At 52.9% G+C, this 16770-nt stretch overlaps 1 protein-coding gene across 3 annotated transcripts in view; it reads right to left on the bottom strand.

Annotated features, from left to right (window-relative positions):
• Positions 1-5596: 5596 nt before the first annotated feature.
• Positions 5597-16770, bottom strand: part of LOC140475968 (pleckstrin homology domain-containing family D member 1-like) — a 260006-nt gene continuing 248832 nt past the window's right edge. For 2 of the 3 annotated variants that reach the window (XM_072567875.1, XM_072567877.1), the window contains one exon: positions 5597-6344. In XM_072567875.1, the coding sequence (XP_072423976.1) occupies positions 6193-6344 (152 nt within the window). In that variant the 3' untranslated portion in view covers positions 5597-6192. The remainder of the gene's footprint in view (positions 6345-16770) is intronic. The other variant, XM_072567876.1, reaches the window with a different exon arrangement.

The raw sequence follows: 16770 nt of genomic DNA, 5'->3' as shown, positions 1-16770 counted from the left end.
CGGTGGAGTAGATGGTGGTGGTGGGTCTGGTCGGGGTGGGGAACATGGTGTTGGTGATGGGGGTAGTGATGGTGGGGACGGTGGAGTAGATGGTGGTGGTGGGTCTGGTCGGGGTGGGGAACATGGTGTTGGTGATGGAGGTGGGGGGAGGTGGTGCTGGTAGGGGTGGGGGAGGATGGTGATGGGGGTGGGAGAAACTCAGTGATGGTGGGGGTAAGGCCGGACCGTGTTGGCGATGTTGAGGATGAGGTGGTGACGATGGGGCAGGTGGTGGCCGTGGTCTGGGGGAGTGCTCTCATCATCCTTGCAGCTTCAGCAGAGGCTTCCTCGTTGGGGAAAATGCCTTCGGCCCGTTTCTCTATTCCACTTCCCCCCCACCCCCCCCCCCCCCCCACCCCCCCCCCACTTCCCCCTCACCACCCACTCTCAACAAGGGCTTCTCTCACTGGGCTGCCATTCCCCATTGCCACTCTGCTATCCCACTGGCGATGGCTGGGTAGACTCCTGGTGCCTGTGTACGGGCCGGGAGTGACATTCACTCTGGGACACACAGACAGACGGGCCCCACAGTGCTCCTCCATCAACCGTGTCCTGTCCACCTGAGGTGTTTCCAATGGGCAGCGTCCTCACTTAGAAACTGCCTGAATAGTCCTTGCTCCGAACCCGTTCCTCCCTCTACCTAGCAACCAGCATCGATTGCGTGCCTTGTTGTTGGGGAGCCTCAGGAAAGGGCCGAAGTCTGGGCTCTGATGGGCTGAATGGTGCATGATCAATGTCAATGAGGGATAAGCTGATAACGGATACAGAGGAAAAAAAATTGTAGACTCCCTAAGGTGTGGAAGCAGGCTATTCGGCCCATCTAGGCCACACCGACCCTCCAAAGAGTATCTCCCACCGAGACCTACCCACCTTGTAATCCTGCACGTCCCGTTGCCAATCCACCTAACTTGAACATCTTTGGATGACAAATTGAGTTTTCAGATCAGATGTGGTCTGATTGAACAGTGAAACAAGGTTAACTGCCTGCTGTTTGTTACCCCCAATAGTGCACCGTCTTTATAAAACAGAGTCAAAACAGAAAGTGCTGGAGACACTCGGCTGGTCTGGCAGCGTCCACGGACAGAGAAACAGGGCCGACATTTGGAGGTCAATATGACCCTTCTTTGGAGTAGATGATAAAAACGTTTTGTACCAAAGTCGGGAGGGTGGGACAGGGAGGAAGAACAAAAGGGGAAGTCTGGAAAATGGCAGGGGGAGCGGGAGAATTCAACTTAACAAGGACGTCATGGATTTAAAACAGGAATGGAGTTGTTTAAGAGACAAAGGCGTGTGCCCAGGGCGAGTGGGAATGACGGAATGACAAACCGCTTTCCTGACGAAGAGCTTTTGCCCGGAGCGTTGATTTTCCCGCTCCTCGGAATGCTGCCTTGACCAGCTGTGCTTTTCCGGCACCACTCTAATCTTGACTCGAACCGCCAGCATCTGCAGTGCCCACTTCTGCCCAGAACGACAAACGGCATAGTCCGAAAACACTGTCAAGATTTAACCGGCACGTGGCAAAGAGAATCAAAATGGAGGACAGTGTGCCTGGGCGGTAATGGTTGAAAACTCATTGCTGACGGGAGTCGTAGAAGTGCCCTTAACCCCTCCTCTCTGCAGATGCTGAAGGGGCTGCTTTTCCCTCATTGGGGCATACTCTGTCAGGGACCTGATGATCCTAAGATTTCTGCCAGTGTCAGGTTTGCAGACAACGCTCTACCACGCCAGGCAGATTCTGAGTTGTGGGGAGGTGGGTTTGAGTGTTGAGCAAATGACTGGACAGTGGGGACAGCTGCAGTATTGTCCCTCAGGGAGCGGTAATACTGAATCTTCATACCGCCTTCAGGAGGGCAAGAAAATACATATGGAGAGAACAAAACCTGAGCATTGTTGTGCACAGAGCCCAACAAAACAAAAAATTCAGAGACAAATCCCAGACTCAACAGCACAGTGTTATCACAGGGCAGCTTTGTATAAGGAACAGCCTGCACAAGCCAGAATATTCAGTCCAGCTTCACTCTAGGGCTAGGTTTGGGTGGCTCGGCGGTTAGCCCTGCTGCCTCACAGCGCCAGAGACCCGGGTTCGATCCCAGCCTCGGGTGACTGCCTGTGTGGGGTTTGCACGTTCTCCCCGTGTCTGCGTGGGTTTCCTCCCACAGTCCAAAACCGCGCAGACTGGGTGAACTGACCACACTAAATTGCCCGTGTTGGTCAGAGGGGTGGGTCGGTCTGCGGAGGGTCAGTGTGAGCTTGTTGGGCCAAAGGGCCTGTTTCCCCACTGTAGGGAATCTAACTGAATCCACCGATCACACAGTTTCTCAAAGGATACTGGAACGGGCAGCAGTGGAGCTTTCATCAGGTAGCTCGCAGGACAGGATCGTAGGACACAGAAGTATTAGCAAAAGATCATAGTGTAATACAACGTTTGGGCTATATTGAACAAACCCACATTGCTGTTAAGTCTTTCATCTTTTCGAATGAGTTGCAGGTTTTAGCTCATTAATATGTAAATCCCAGGACTTCCTTCATCCCAAGATTGTTTAAGGTTTTATAAAAAAAGATGACATTTTAGCGCATTGAAAGTGTGAGGTTAGAGTCTGTAGGCATTCCAATCTTGAGCCAGATTAGTTCTATTTCCAAAGTAAGAACTTATAAAATGTCATTTGGATTATAAAATATATTGACTGCCTACAGATAGTGTGCTTTTTGAACAAAATGTAATGTATCTGCAAATACAACTCTACAAATGCAAATTCACCCGCGAGACTTATAAGTGCGTGTGTGTGCATGTGAGGGAGAGAGAGAATGAGAGAGAGAGAGAGAGGTAGTGTGTGAGAGAGAGTGTGTGTGCGTGAGTGTGATGGAGTATATGCCTGCGAGTGTGTGTATGACAGCGTCTGCATGTGTGCGTCTGAGAGAGTGTGTCGTGTAATGGTGGTCACCTGTAATGTGACATGAACCCAAGGTCCTGGTTGAGGCTCTCCAAACACTGCTCGGCCACTCTGCGTTGTCACGTCTCCTAAACTCTGCCTTGGATGACGGTCACGCGAAGATCTGAGGTCAAATGACCCTGGCCGCTGAAGTGTTCCGCGGGAAACTTGAAAGAAATCCTGGGATTCACATATTAATGTATCCAAACCTGCAATCCATTCTGAAAGATGAAAGACATAAAAGCAATCCAGGTTTGTTCAATACACCCGCATCAGTTGTTTGACATTAGGGTTCTTTTGGGATAAATTCTGTGTCCTATGACCCTGCTACCACCAGTGAAGGAGCAACGGTCTGAAAGCTAATGCTTCCAAATAAACCTGTTGGACTATAACCTGGTGTTGGGTGACTTTTAACTTTGAGAAAGCGAGGACTGCAGATGCTGGAGATCAGAGCTGAAAAACGTGGTGCTGGAAAAGCGCAGCAGGTCAGGCAGCATCCAAGGAGCAGGAGAAGAAGGGCTTATGCCCGAAACGTCGATTCTCCTGCTCCTTGGATGCTGCCTGACCTGCTGCGCTTTTCCAGCAACACATTTTTCAGCTCCGAACTCTTAACTTTGTCCACCCCAGTCCAACCCCGGCATCTCCACGTCATCCCTGGGGCAGGAGCAGAGATGCACCACTCTAGGAATGATCAGGGCCCGGAGAGGAGGGAGGGGAGACAGGCGGAATCTGGGAGCTGGGTAGGATGGAGGTGGAGGGAGGAAGGATGGGCCTGGGGGAAGCACAGTTCTCCTCAACTGATATGGTAATTGAACCCAGTCTGTTGGCATCACTCTGTATCTCAAACCACGGGACTGCCTCCCTGGCAGAAATAAACTGGGAAGGAACACTTTCTGTCCATTTTAATATGTTTTTGCCCCCTTCCAGTTGCCCCCCTCCCTCCATCTGTTCACAGACCCCCTCCAGCCCTGAGTTGCACACATCAATGCTACTGTAAGGTATTAGCACCCTGATCTTTTATTTTTCTTTTATTTAACCTATTTTTCAAATCAAACTGTTCAAAGATGCCGTTATTACACACCTCCAGGGCAGGTCGGAAGTGAACTTGGGGCCTCCCAGTCAAGAGGTAAGGGCACTGCACCACAAGTGGGCCCATATACTGTAGTGTGTACATTTTTTAATGAACTTATTTTTCGAGTCTGACGTTGCACCGGCCACTCGAACCCAGCTCTCCGGGTCCAGGGGTAGGGACACTACCACTGCAACACAAGAGGACCCCCCCCCCCCCCCCCCCACCCACCCATTGTTCTTTTCTAATCAACCAATTAAGAGATGTTATGACTGGGGCAGGTGGGAATTGAACCTGGGTCTCTCAGGAGCATGGACACTACCACTGCACTTCAAGAGGGCCCGCTAGGTCTGCATTTTTTAAAACTCCAGGTCCCTCGGTTCAGGAGGAGGGACACTACCACTCCACCAGAAGAGGCCATCGCTGACCTTTTACTCCCGAGTACTACAGGCTGGTGAGTCGATGGTTATTTTACCCCGAGGTAAGCCCAACAGACCAGGATACCCTCACCAGCATCTTTGTTGTTCAAGAAGTCGTCTTAGCCAAATTTGTGAAAAAGATAGCCCAAAGTTATTTTAACGAGGTAAAAACAATGACTGCAGATGCTGGAAACCAGATTTTGGATTAGTGGTGCTGGAAGAGCACAGCAGTTCAGGCAGCATCCAACGAGCAGCGAAATCGACGTTTCGGACAAAAGCCCTTCATCAGGAATAAAGGCAGTGAGCCTGAAGGGTGGAGAGATAAGCTAGAGGAGGGTGGGGGTGGGGAGAGAGTAGCATAGAGTACAATGGGTGAGTGGGGGAGGGGATGAAGGTGAAAGGTCAAGGAGGAGAGGGTGGAGTGGATAGGTGGAAAAGGAGATAGGCAGGTAGGACAAGTCCGGACAAGTTATGGGGACAGCTCCCGATGTGGTCTCCTCTACATTGGGGAGACTGGGTGCCTCCTAGCAGAGCGCTTTAGGGAACATCTCCGGGACACCCGCACCAATCAACCAAACCGCCCCGTGGCCCAACATTTCAACTCCCCCTCCCATTCTGCCGAGGACATGGAGGTCCTGGGCCTCCTTCACCACCGCTCCCTCACCACCAGACGCCTGGAGGAAGAACGCCTCATCTTCCGCCTCGGAACACTTCAACCCCAGGGCATCAATGTGGACTTCAACAGCTTCCTCATTTCCCCTTCCCCCACCTCACCCTAGTTCCAAACTTCCAGTTCAGCACTGTCCCCATGACTTGTCCGGACTTGTCCTACCTGCCTATCTCCTTTTCCACCTATCCACTCCACCCTCTCCTCCTTGACCTATCACCTTCATCCCCTCCCCCACTCACCCATTGCACTCTATGCTACTTTCTCCCCACCCCCACCCTCCTCTAGCTTATCTCTCCACCCTTCAGGCTCACTGCCTTTATTCCTGATGAAGGGCTTTTGCCCAAAACGTCGATTTCGCTGCTCCTTGGATGCTGCCTGAACTGCTGTGCTCTTCCAGCACCACTAATCCAGAACAATGTTATTTTAAGCACAGTGAAGGTATTAGATAAGGGCCTCACCCTGACTCACTCCTGTGCATGCACTTACACTTTGACCTGTTAATCAGTTCCTAATCAATCCTGAAGATATGCAGGCGAGGTGGGTTCGCCAGGTTAGCAGGGTTACAGGGGAGGGTCGGTGTGGACTAGATGGGCCAACTGGCCTGCTCCCACACTATAAGGATTCCAAGATTCGCAAACAGCTTGTTCCCTTCCAATGCTTTTCACTCGCGGGCCCTTCAGTGAGTGCTGGGAGTCAGAGCAAAAGCAGACTCAGCATCAAGAGGGGCGGCACGGGTCAGCCGCTGTGTAGAAAGCATGCTACCCACTTGCCCTCTCCGGAGAACGGACAGCAGTCGGCCTTTTCCCAAATCGGGGAAATCGCTGAGAGAGGGAACTGGGCTCCCGCTGTCCCCTAGGGGAGCCAGCCAGTGGACAGAGGAGACATTGACCCCAGAGAGGGGCTGGGGTAGGGTGGAAGAGCCGAGATCAAAAATCAAATGCATTCGGCCTAAGCTGCTGCTTGTTAACCTAAACCAGGGTGCGTTTGGCTTTTTACAAAGCTGGCTGAAGGATGACATGACAGCAGAAGCGTGACTAGCGCTTGCTAGCAGCCCGCCAGGCAGCGTCACGGGTTTGATGAGTCTTTGAGGGTCATGTACTTATAGACAGTCTCGCGGAAACGCCGATCCCTGCTCAGATTCCTGGCCGTCTCCTTCAGCTCCTCCATGTCCTCTTCCCCGTCAGCTGAGGGGACGTTCAAAGAATGGGGATTGGTCACTGAAACAGAGGGGGGACACGCAGGGTGTGAGAGTCATCTCGGAGCAGCCCAACAGTCCCGAGCAGGGGGCTCCATGGCTTTTATTAACAACAACAACAACCACCACTTGCGTCTCGCGAGCCGCCTACTGAGTGCAGCCACAGACCACTGCTGGTCTTCGGGGAAGCTCACAACCAGCTTCCTCCCACATCTCCTGGCAAATCCTCCCTCAACTCCTTCAGCCACCTGCCCGTCAAAACCCTTCCATGACCTGAGACACCCTCAAGGAGGTCAACCCGGCTCCCTCCCCCTTCCCTCAAGAGGGCAGGCCCAGCACTGGCTACCACCCCTCCTGAGATGCTACGCAAGAGCATCTCAAAGGAGAGCCACAGGGCCAAGGGTGGCGCAGTGGTTAGCGCTGCTGCCTCACAGCGCCAGAGACCCGAGTTCGATTCCAGCCTCGGGCCACTGACTGTGTGGAGTTTGCACGTTCTCCCCGTGTCTGCGTGGGTTTCCTCCGGGTGCTCCGGTTTCCTCCCACAGTCCAAAGATGTGCAGGTTAGGGTGAATTGGCCATGTTAAATTGCCCATAGTGCTCAGGGATGTGTAGGAGAGGTGCATTAGTCTGGGGTAAATGTAGGGGAATGGTCTGGGTAGGATACTCTCCAGAGGGTCGTGTGGACTTGTTGGGCCGAAGGGCCTGTTTCCACACTCATAGAATCCCTACAGAGTTAGGAGCTTTTTCAAGACCATCTCAAGTCAGGTGAGGGAGGTCTGGCGATGCAGTGAGTAGTGTCCCCACCCCACGGGTCAGGATCTGGGGGGGGGGGGGGGCCATGGAAAGGGCATTTGAAGCCCAGTCAACCAGGTCACTAGGAGGCCTGGAACCCTTTGCATTCTGCTTGACGGTGAGTGAGATAGCAACCGGGGTCAGCTGACCCTTTTGGAAGGCAATGATACATTACAGCAGTGCAGTTGGGCGGCACGGTGGCACAGTGGTTAGCACTGCTGCCTCACAGCGCCAGGGACCCGGGTTCAATTCCCACCTCAGTCTGTGTGGAGTTTGCACGTTCTCCCCGTGTCTGCGTGGGTTTCTTCCGGGTGCTCCGGTTTCCTCCCAGAATCCAAAGATGTGCAGGTCAGGTGAATTGGCCGTGCTAAATTGCCCATAGTGTTAGGTGAAGGGATAAATGTGGGGGAATGGGTCTGGGTGGGTTGCTGTTCGGAAGGTCGGTGTGGACTTGTTGGGCCGAAGGGCCTGTTTCCACACTGTAAGTAATCTAATTTAAGTCAAATGTCAGTAAGCAATGTGACTTTATTCAAGAAGAGGGAGACTTCATAGCAAGAATGTTCACTGAACCTAACTGACAATATGTACAGCAGTGTTGTGTGAGCCAGTTCAATGGAGACCCATAGCCTAACCCTTGGAGATGACGGGTCAGGGTGGCTGGGGGGGGGGGGGAAGGTGGGGTGGTCGAGTAAAGCTCAGCCAGGGGGATAAAGTGAACACTGTCAATAACACAGGATGGTTCAGCTACATGGTACTTTGCTTAAATAACCTTCAGCGCAGACCTCAATCTCCAACAGCTGAAAGCCTTTGGAAGCTGAGCCCTTTCCAGTCAGTATGAGTGGTGCTCCAGATTTGACGGCAGGGTATTCTACCCCAACCTCCCTTTGGGTGGAGAGTAGAGAAAAGGCTGGCATTGCCCCAATGGCTGGAGTTCATGTTCCATAACTCACAACCCTGGCATGGTGCCATGTGAACACTCCATTGTTTCACATAAGAGTCACACAATATGGAAACAGACCCTTCGTCCATGCTGAGCAGATATCCTAAGCTAATCTTGTCCCATTTGCCAGCACCCGGCCCATATCCCTCCAAACCCTTCCTATTCATATACCCATCCAGATGCCTTTAAAAGTTGCAATTGTACCAGCCTCCACCACATCCTCTGGCAGCTCATTCCATACACGTACCACCCTCTGGGTGAAAAAAGTTACCCCTTTCCTCTCTCACCTTAAACCCATGCCATTTAGCTTGGGATTCCCCTACCTATTCCCCTTATCCAGGCCCCTCCTGAGTTTATAAGGCCAACCCTCAGCTTTTGAGACTGCAGAGAATATAGCTCCAGCCGATTCAGCCTCTCCCTGTACCATACACCCTCCAGTCTCAGCAACTACTTTGCAAAGCGTTTCTGCGCCCTTTCTAGTTTAACAACATCTTTGCTATAGTCGGGAGACCAGAAGTGAATGTGGTATTCTAAACGTGGCCTCACGGAAATTCTGCACAGCTACAAGACGGTGTCCCAATTTCTATATTCGACGCTCTGACCTATGATGACAAGTGTGCCAAACACCTTCTTCACCACCCTGCGACTCCACTTTCAAGGAACTAGGAACCTGCGCTGCAAGGTCTCCTTGTTCAGCAACACACCCCCGGGACCCGACCATTAAGTGTAAAGGCTCTGCCCTGAATTTCCTGATCAAAGGGGCCTAACCGTGGTCTGCAGCCTGAGGCCAACCCACCACATCACCCACCACCACAGGCTTCCAGAAGCATCCAAATCTGAGCACGTGGGCCAAATCAACATGGGTTTATTCTTGAAGAATTTATCCTTTCGGGACTCAGTGAATGTGTAAAGCCATCAGATCCAACAAGGTGAGGTAACCTCCTGATCATGGCTAATCAAACTCCATGTTGGGGAACACTCGGAGCAGTACTGAGGGTGGTAAGGGCACAGAGTGTACTCTTGAGTGGCGCATTTCAGTGACCACCACTAAGAGTGACTCAGGACCGCACCACGGAGATGTGGTTGGTGGAGGTCAGGTATCTCCGCTGCAGGACATCTCTGCGAGAGTCCCTCAGGGTTGGTGTCCCTAGGCCCAACAACTGCTTCATCAATGACGTTTCCTCCATTACAAGGTCAGAAGTGGGCACGTTCGCCCACGATTGCGCAGTGTTCGGCACCGTTCACGACTCCTCTCAGATACTGAAGCAGTCCGCATTCAAATGCAGCAAGATCTGGACAATATTATCCAGGCCTGTGCCGACAAGTGGTAAGTAACACTCACGCCACACAGATGCCAGACAATGACAGCAAAGGTGAATCAAACCAGCACCTCGTGATATTCAATGGTATTACCGTTACTGAATCCCCCACTATCAATATGCTGAGGTTGACCAGAAACTGAACTGGACGCACTACACAAAGGCTACAAGAGAAGGTGACAAGGAATACTGCAGTGACAAACCCAGCTCCTGACACCCCAAAGCCTACCCCCCTATCTACAAGGCACAAGTCAGGAGTGTGATGGAATACTCCCTGCTTACCTGGATGGGTGCAGCTCCAACAACACTCAAGAAGCTTGACACCATCCGGGACAAAGCAAACCACTTGATTGGCATCATGTCTACAAACATTCAATCCCTGCACCACCAGCGCTCAGCACCAGTGTGTACCATCTAGAAGATGCACTGCAGAAATTCACCAAACAGCACCCTCCAAACCCACGACCACTTCCATCTAGACGGACAAGGGCAACAGGTACTTGGGAATACCACCACCTGCAAGTTCCCCTCCAAGCCACCCTGACTTGGAAATATACCATCGTTTCTTCACAGTCGTTGGTCAAAATCCTGGAATTCCCTCCTTACCGGCATTCCGGGTCAACCCACAGCAAGGGGACTGCAGCGATTCAAGAAGGCAGTTCACCTCCACCTTCTCAAGGGCAAATAGGGATGGGCTATCAATGCTGGCCAGCCAGTGACCCCCAAACCCCACAAATGAATAACAAGTCATTCACCTGCCTAGATTAGATTCCTTACAATATGGAAACTAACAAGTCCACACCGCCCCTCTGAAGAGTAACCCACCCAGACCCATTCCCCTACCCTATATTTACCCCTGACTAATGCACCTAACACTTTGGGCAATTTAGCATGGCCAGTTCACCTGACCTGCACATCTTTGGACTGTGGGAGGAAACCGGAGCACCCGGAGGAAACCCACGCAGACACGGGGAGAATGTGCAAACTCCACACAGTCAGTCGCCTGAGGTTGGAGTCGAACCTGGGTCCCTGGTGCTGTGAGGCAACAGTGCTAACCACTGTGCCACTGTGCCACCACACGGTCACCTCCCACAGCCATCCTGGTAAACATCTACCCCCACCCTCATCACTGCTTGCCTCGTGAGCTGTTCCTCACGAGACCAATTCGCCAGCCAACTGGAATTTCTTGTTGCCACTTAGAGTCATAGCGTCACATAGCATGGAACAGATCCTTCTGCACCAACCAGACATCCCTATCTGACCTAATCCATTTTGCCAGCATTTAGCCCATATCCCTCTAAACCCTATCTATTGACACACCGACCCAGATACCTTTTAACTGTTGTAATTGTACCAGCCTCCACCACTTCCTCTGGCAGCTCATTCCATACACACATCACCCTCTGTGTGAAAAAGGTATCCTTCAGATCCTTTTCATATCTTTCCCCTCTCACCCTAAACCTATGTCCTCTAGTTCTGGACTCCCCGACCCCAGGGAAAAGACTTTGCCTATTAATCCAATCCATGCCCCTCATAATTTTGTAAACCGGTCACCCCTCAGCCTCCAACGCTCCAGGGAAAACAGTCCCAGCCTGTTCAGCCTCTCCCTGTAGCTCAAACCCTCCAACCCTGGCAACATCCTTGTAAATCTTTTCTGAACCCTTTCAAGTTTCACAACATCTTTCCGATAGGAAGGAGACCAGAATTGCATGCAATATTCCAACAGTGGCCTAACCAATGTCCTGTACAGCCGCAACATGACCTCCCAACTCCTGTACTCAATACTCTGACCAATAAAGGAAAGCATCCCAAACGCCTTCTTCACTATCCTATCTACCTGTGACTCCACTTTCAGGGAGTGTGAACCTGCATCAGCAAGATGACATCCCAACTCCTTTATTCATAATGTTCTGACCAATGAAGGCAAGCCTGCCAAATGCCTTCTTTACCACCCCGTTGGTAAAGGTATTTGGATTGGTATGTGTGAGAAGGGTTTAGAGGGATGGCCCAATTTCTGACCAATGGGACTAGGGACTGGGACGTCTGGTTGGCATGGACCAGTTGGACCGAAGGGTCTGTTTTCTGTGCCGTATGACTCTGTGACTGGATTGTCAATACTTCCTAACCAAAACTGCTCATGGACGGTATGGCAAAACTTTGCCCCCTGAAGCCGGGTGTCCTGTCTGAGGTGGGGGGGGGCTGTGCCCTGGAGCTGTGACATGACACTGACTGCTGTCTGCTCCCACCAGAGGGTTGAAGATTGTGTCTGCAGTGATGGGCAACACCAAGAGCCTCTTGCGGCCTCGCTCCACACCTCCGAGTACCAACTGGGGCCCTTACAGACACATACAGACTGGCCGCCATACTGAGGGAGCTCGTTACCATTGGCCCATCCACTGTTGGGACAATTGGCCAAAACCAGGGCACACTCTGGCCTCTTAGGGTTTTCTTCATTAATTAACAGGATGAGGCCAGCATTTATTGCCCATCCTTAATTGCCCAGAGGACTGTTAAGGGTCAACCACATTACTGTGGGACTGGAGTCACTGGAGTTATGCCAGACCAGGTAAGGATGGCAGCTTCCTTCCCGAAAGTGAATCAGTGAAGCAGATGGGCTTTTCTGATAAATGGAACGTTGAATTCAAATTCCACCGCCTGGGGCCCTGCAACACTCCCTGGAACATTCCTGGGTCCCTCGAACATTCCCCGGGTCTCTGGAACATTCCCTGGAACATTCCCTGGGTCCCTGGAACATTCACTACGTCTACGGAATATTCTCTGGGTCTCCGGAACATTCCCTGGGTCCCTGGAACATTCCCTGGAACATTCCCCGGGTCTCCCGAACATTCCCTGGGTCCCTGGAACATTCACTGCGTCTCCGGAACATTCCCTGGGTCTCCGGAACATGGCTCACAGCAGTACCATCTCCTGGTGATTTTCTCCTGGCATCAGACAACACCAGCAGAGGTCACGTGAGATAACCCAGCAGTGGACTGCGAATTCCCTCAGGGCGGGCTGTGTCCAGGCAATGGAATAACCTCCCACTCTTTGGATCTGTGCACAGTTCCTGAGGTGGATGTACCCTGGGCTAGGGGTAGCCTCTTACCATCTCCGCCACACCCCACCCCGATGTGTGAGCCGAATAACATCTTCTGAGGAGGCTGGCTGCAGGAGACTAAGGGATAAAAGCTAGCAGCTAACATTGTCGAATCGCGTCTCACCAGTGTTGCCAAACCAAGCTGTCACAGGTAAGGCCATTGACCAAAAGCGTGGGCCTTGAAGGAGGGGTTAAAGACGACAGAGAAGCAGACAAGCACAGGTATATTCAGGAGGATCTTACATAGGTCAACAGGCAAGCACAGCCAACAACGCAACATTTTGTAGACCATCGGGGATCATAACAATACTAGGGACAGTCAGAGAGAGAGAGTGAGTGAGAGAGAGAGAGAGAGAGAGAGAGAGAGAGAGAGAGAGAGAGGCAGATAGGATCATTAGCAACAGAGGAGAGGGAGAGAAAGAAAGGCAGACAGGAACGTATTAATACAGGAGAGAGAAAGAGAAAGAGGCAGACTGGAGTGAATTAATACAACCAGGATGTGAGGACATGTCAAAAAACAAATGATAACTGGATCCATGGGCCAGTTGGAGAGCTTGAGTAAATCAAAAGGTTAAAAAGGATGAAGAAAAATGTCAAGCAGCAGTTTGGGGGTAAATGAGCGATTGAACACCTCACTGCTCACGTCCCGGCCTTCTGTTACACTAAACCCGAGCTCCCAGGAGTGAAAGACCGGCTCCCGATGACAGTACAGCAAGCTGATAGCACCGAAAACTGGCCATTCATCCCCACTGCTGTTGATGCATCACAGAAACAGCCTCCCGCTTCTTTGGAAACACCAACAGACCTTTTCTCCAGTGAGTATTGGTTCTCAGTCATTGCCAGGGAGCGGGGCACCCCTCCTAACCGCTCCCTGTCGCCGAGCTATTTCTCCTCAATGCCCCAGTGAGTTACTGTGGGGGTGGGTGATCTGATATCGATAACCTCCTCCCACTCCCAGCGGTTTTTGGATGGACTGCAAGTGTTTCCTCCACACCCTCAATAGTATCATAGTACAGAAGGCCGCTTGGCCCATCAAGCCCGTGCTGTACTTGAAGGGATCCCCTGTAAATGTGTTGAAATGAGGGTTGGGGGTGCTATCCCCACACTCCCCCCACCCTCCTCCCGTAATCCCCTTCTCTTTAAAACAACTCCCCAGCAGAGAGCTCAGCAGAGATGTCCCACACACCGCGGCCGCTCCCCAGCGAATGGATCGACCATTCCTCCTTCTGCCTTTCTCGAACCTTCCTCCCGGTTTCCAAATGGCGTCCTCGGTGCAGGGTCTGGACAGGGGACCGTGCTGGTGGGGCTGGCGGGGGGGGGGGGGGGGGGGGGGGGGGGCTTGTTCCTAGGGCTAGGCCGTACTCTGTCACAGGATGACGGGCTGAATGGCCTCCCCACCTGTCTCCCGCTCCAGATGATGTGGGGCCCAGCCTCATCTGGGAACTTCCTTGAGGGGGGTGGGGGGGAATGGGGGTGTTAAGTTGGAGAGCCACTCCACACTGCCCCACCCCTCCCAAAAAACATAGAAGACAAGTGCAGGAGTAGGCCATTCAGCCCTTTGAGCCAGCACGGAGAAGCTTGTGAGCCGGTGTCATTGTCAAAGCTTGCATTGTGATGGCGCCCAAATGTCCAACGCCCAAACCCCACCCCGGCCCCCACTCCGACGCTTAGCACCTCACGACTCTGCGGCGACCCGCAGGGACCGGAACCTTCCGCACGCTGAGGGAAAGAAAGATGGCACCCGCCAGTGAGATCCCATCAGAGTTACTTCCCATTCCCTCCCTCCCATTTCACCAGCACGACGCCCTCAATGGGCCCCAGTCTCTGGGCCTGACCTTATTCCCTGAGTTGGGGGAGGGGAGGATAACTACAATTCCCCACCACACCCGTCCCCCAACACCACCACGATATGGCCTTAGAGATCATTCCAGCAACAGAGGGTCAAGATGAGTGTGTGTGAGACTGTGTGTGTGTGTGTGTGTGTGTGTGTGTGTGTGTGACAGTGTGAGTGCCAGTGTGTGTGTGTGTGTGCGTGTGTGTGTGTGTGTGTGCGCGTGTGTAAGTGAGACAGTGTGACTGCCAGTGTGTGAGACTGTGTGTGAGACTGTGTGTGTGTGTGCGTACGTGTGTGTGTGTGCGTATGTGTGTGAGACAGTGTGAGTGCCAGTGTGTGAGACTGTGTGTGTGTGTGTGTGTGTGTGTGTGTGTGTGTGCGTGTGCGCCTGTGTGTGTGTGTGTGAGTGCCAGTGTGTGAGACAGTGTGAGTGTGTGTGAGACAGTGTGAGTGTGTATGACACAGTGAGTGTGTGTGAGACAGTGTGTGTGTGTGAAACAGTGTGTGAGGCAGTGTGAGTGTGTGTGAGACAGTGTGAGTGTGTGTATGACGCAGTGAGTGTGTGTGGGACAGTGTGAGTGTGTGTGAGACAGTGTGATTGTGTGTATGATGCAGTGAGTGTGTGTGGGACAGTGTGAGTGTGTGTGAGACAGTGTGATTGTGTGTATGATGCAGTGAGTGTGTGTGGGACAGTGTGAGTGTGTGTGAGACAGTGTGATTGTGTGTATGATGCAGTGAGTGTGTGTGGGACAGTGTGAGTGTGTGTGAGACAGTGTGATTGTGTGTATGACGTAGCGAGTGTGTGAGAGAGTATGAGTGTGTGTATGACACAGTGTGTATATGAGGACAGTGAGAGTGCGAGTGTGTCTGTGTGTGGGGGGGGTGTGATTATGTGCATGAGTGTCGCTAGGTGAGAGTGTGAGCGCGAGCAAGGGAGGGTCAGCTTGAGCTGGGGGTTGGGTGTAAACTGTGGGCGGTGAGTGAGAACGGAGTAGGAGGTGAATGGCAGCTGAGGGGTGAGGCTGAGTTGGAATCGAGTGTGAGCTGGTGAGGAGTAAGTGTGAACCAGGGGGGAGTCGGTGATAACTGGTTCAGTGAATGAAAACCAGGAAACAAGTGTGGACTGTGGGGTGTGTGTGTGAACTGAGGGGTGAGTGTGTACTGGGGGAGTGAGTGTGAACTGAGGGGTGAGTGTGTACTGGGGGAGTGAGTGTGAACTGAGGGAGTGAGTGCGAACTGGGGGAGTGAGTGCGAACTGGGGGAGTGAGTGTGAACTGAGGGGTGAGTGTGTACTGGGGGAGTGAGTGTGTACTGGGGGAGTGAGTGCGAACTGGGGGAGTGAGTGCGAACTGGGGGAGTGAGTGTGAACTAGGGGAGTGAGTGCGAACTGGGGGAGTGAGTGTGTACTGGGGGAGCGAGTGCGAACTGGGGGAGTGAGTGTGTACTGGGGGAGCGAGTGTGTACTGGGGGAGTGAGTGTGTACTGGGGGAGTGAGTGTGAACTGGGAGTGAGTGTGTACTGGGGGAGTGAGTGTGTACTGGGGGAGTGAGTGTGAACTGGGGGAGTGAGTGTGTACTGGGGGAGTGAGTGTGTACTGGGGGAGTGAGTGCGAACTGGGGGAGTGAGTGCGAACTGGGGGAGTGAGTGTGAACTAGGGGAGTGAGTGCGAACTGGGGGAGTGAGTGTGTACTGGGGGAGCGAGTGCGAACTGGGGGAGTGAGTGTGTACTGGGGGAGCGAGTGCGAACTGGGGGAGTGAGTGTGAACTGGGGGAGTGAGTGTGTACTGGGGGAGTGAGTGCGAACTGGGAGAGTGAGTGCGAACTGGGGGAGTGAGTGTGAACTAGGGGAGTGAGTGCGAACTGGGGGAGTGAGTGTGTACTGGGGGAGTGAGTGCGAACTGGGGGAGTGAGTGCGAACTGGGGGAGTGAGTGTGAACTAGGGGAGTGAGTGCGAACTGGGGGAGTGAGTGTGTACTGGGGGAGTGAGTGCGAACTGGGGGAGTGAGTGCGGACTGGGGGAGTGAGTGTGAACTGGGGGAGTGAGTGCGAACTGGGGGAGTGAGTGCGTACTGGGGGAGTGAGTGTGTACTGGGGGAGTGAGTGCGAACTGGGGGAGTGAGTGCGTACTGGGGGAGTGAGTGCGTACTGGGGGAGTGAGTGCGAACTGGGGAAGTGAGTGTGTACTGGGGGAGTGAGTGCGAACTGGGGGAGTGAGTGTGTACTGGGGGAGTGAGTGTGAACTGGGGGAGTGAGTGCGAACTGGGGGAGTGAGTGCGTACTGGGGGAGTGAGTGTGTACTGGGGGAGTGAGTGCGAACTGGGGGAGTGAGTGCGTACTGGGGGAGTGAGTGCGTACTGGGGGAGTGAGTGCGAACTGGGGAAGTGAGTGTGTACTGGGGGAGTGAGTGCGAACTGGGGGAGTGAGTGCGAACTGGGGGAGTGAGTGTGTACTGGGGGAGTGAGTGCG

This window comes from Chiloscyllium punctatum, chromosome 4 (assembly GCF_047496795.1).
Source record: "Chiloscyllium punctatum isolate Juve2018m chromosome 4, sChiPun1.3, whole genome shotgun sequence".
NCBI lineage: Eukaryota > Metazoa > Chordata > Chondrichthyes > Orectolobiformes > Hemiscylliidae > Chiloscyllium > Chiloscyllium punctatum.
Note: the sequence above shows the minus strand (reverse complement) of the source record. Positions and strands in the feature narration are given on the sequence as shown.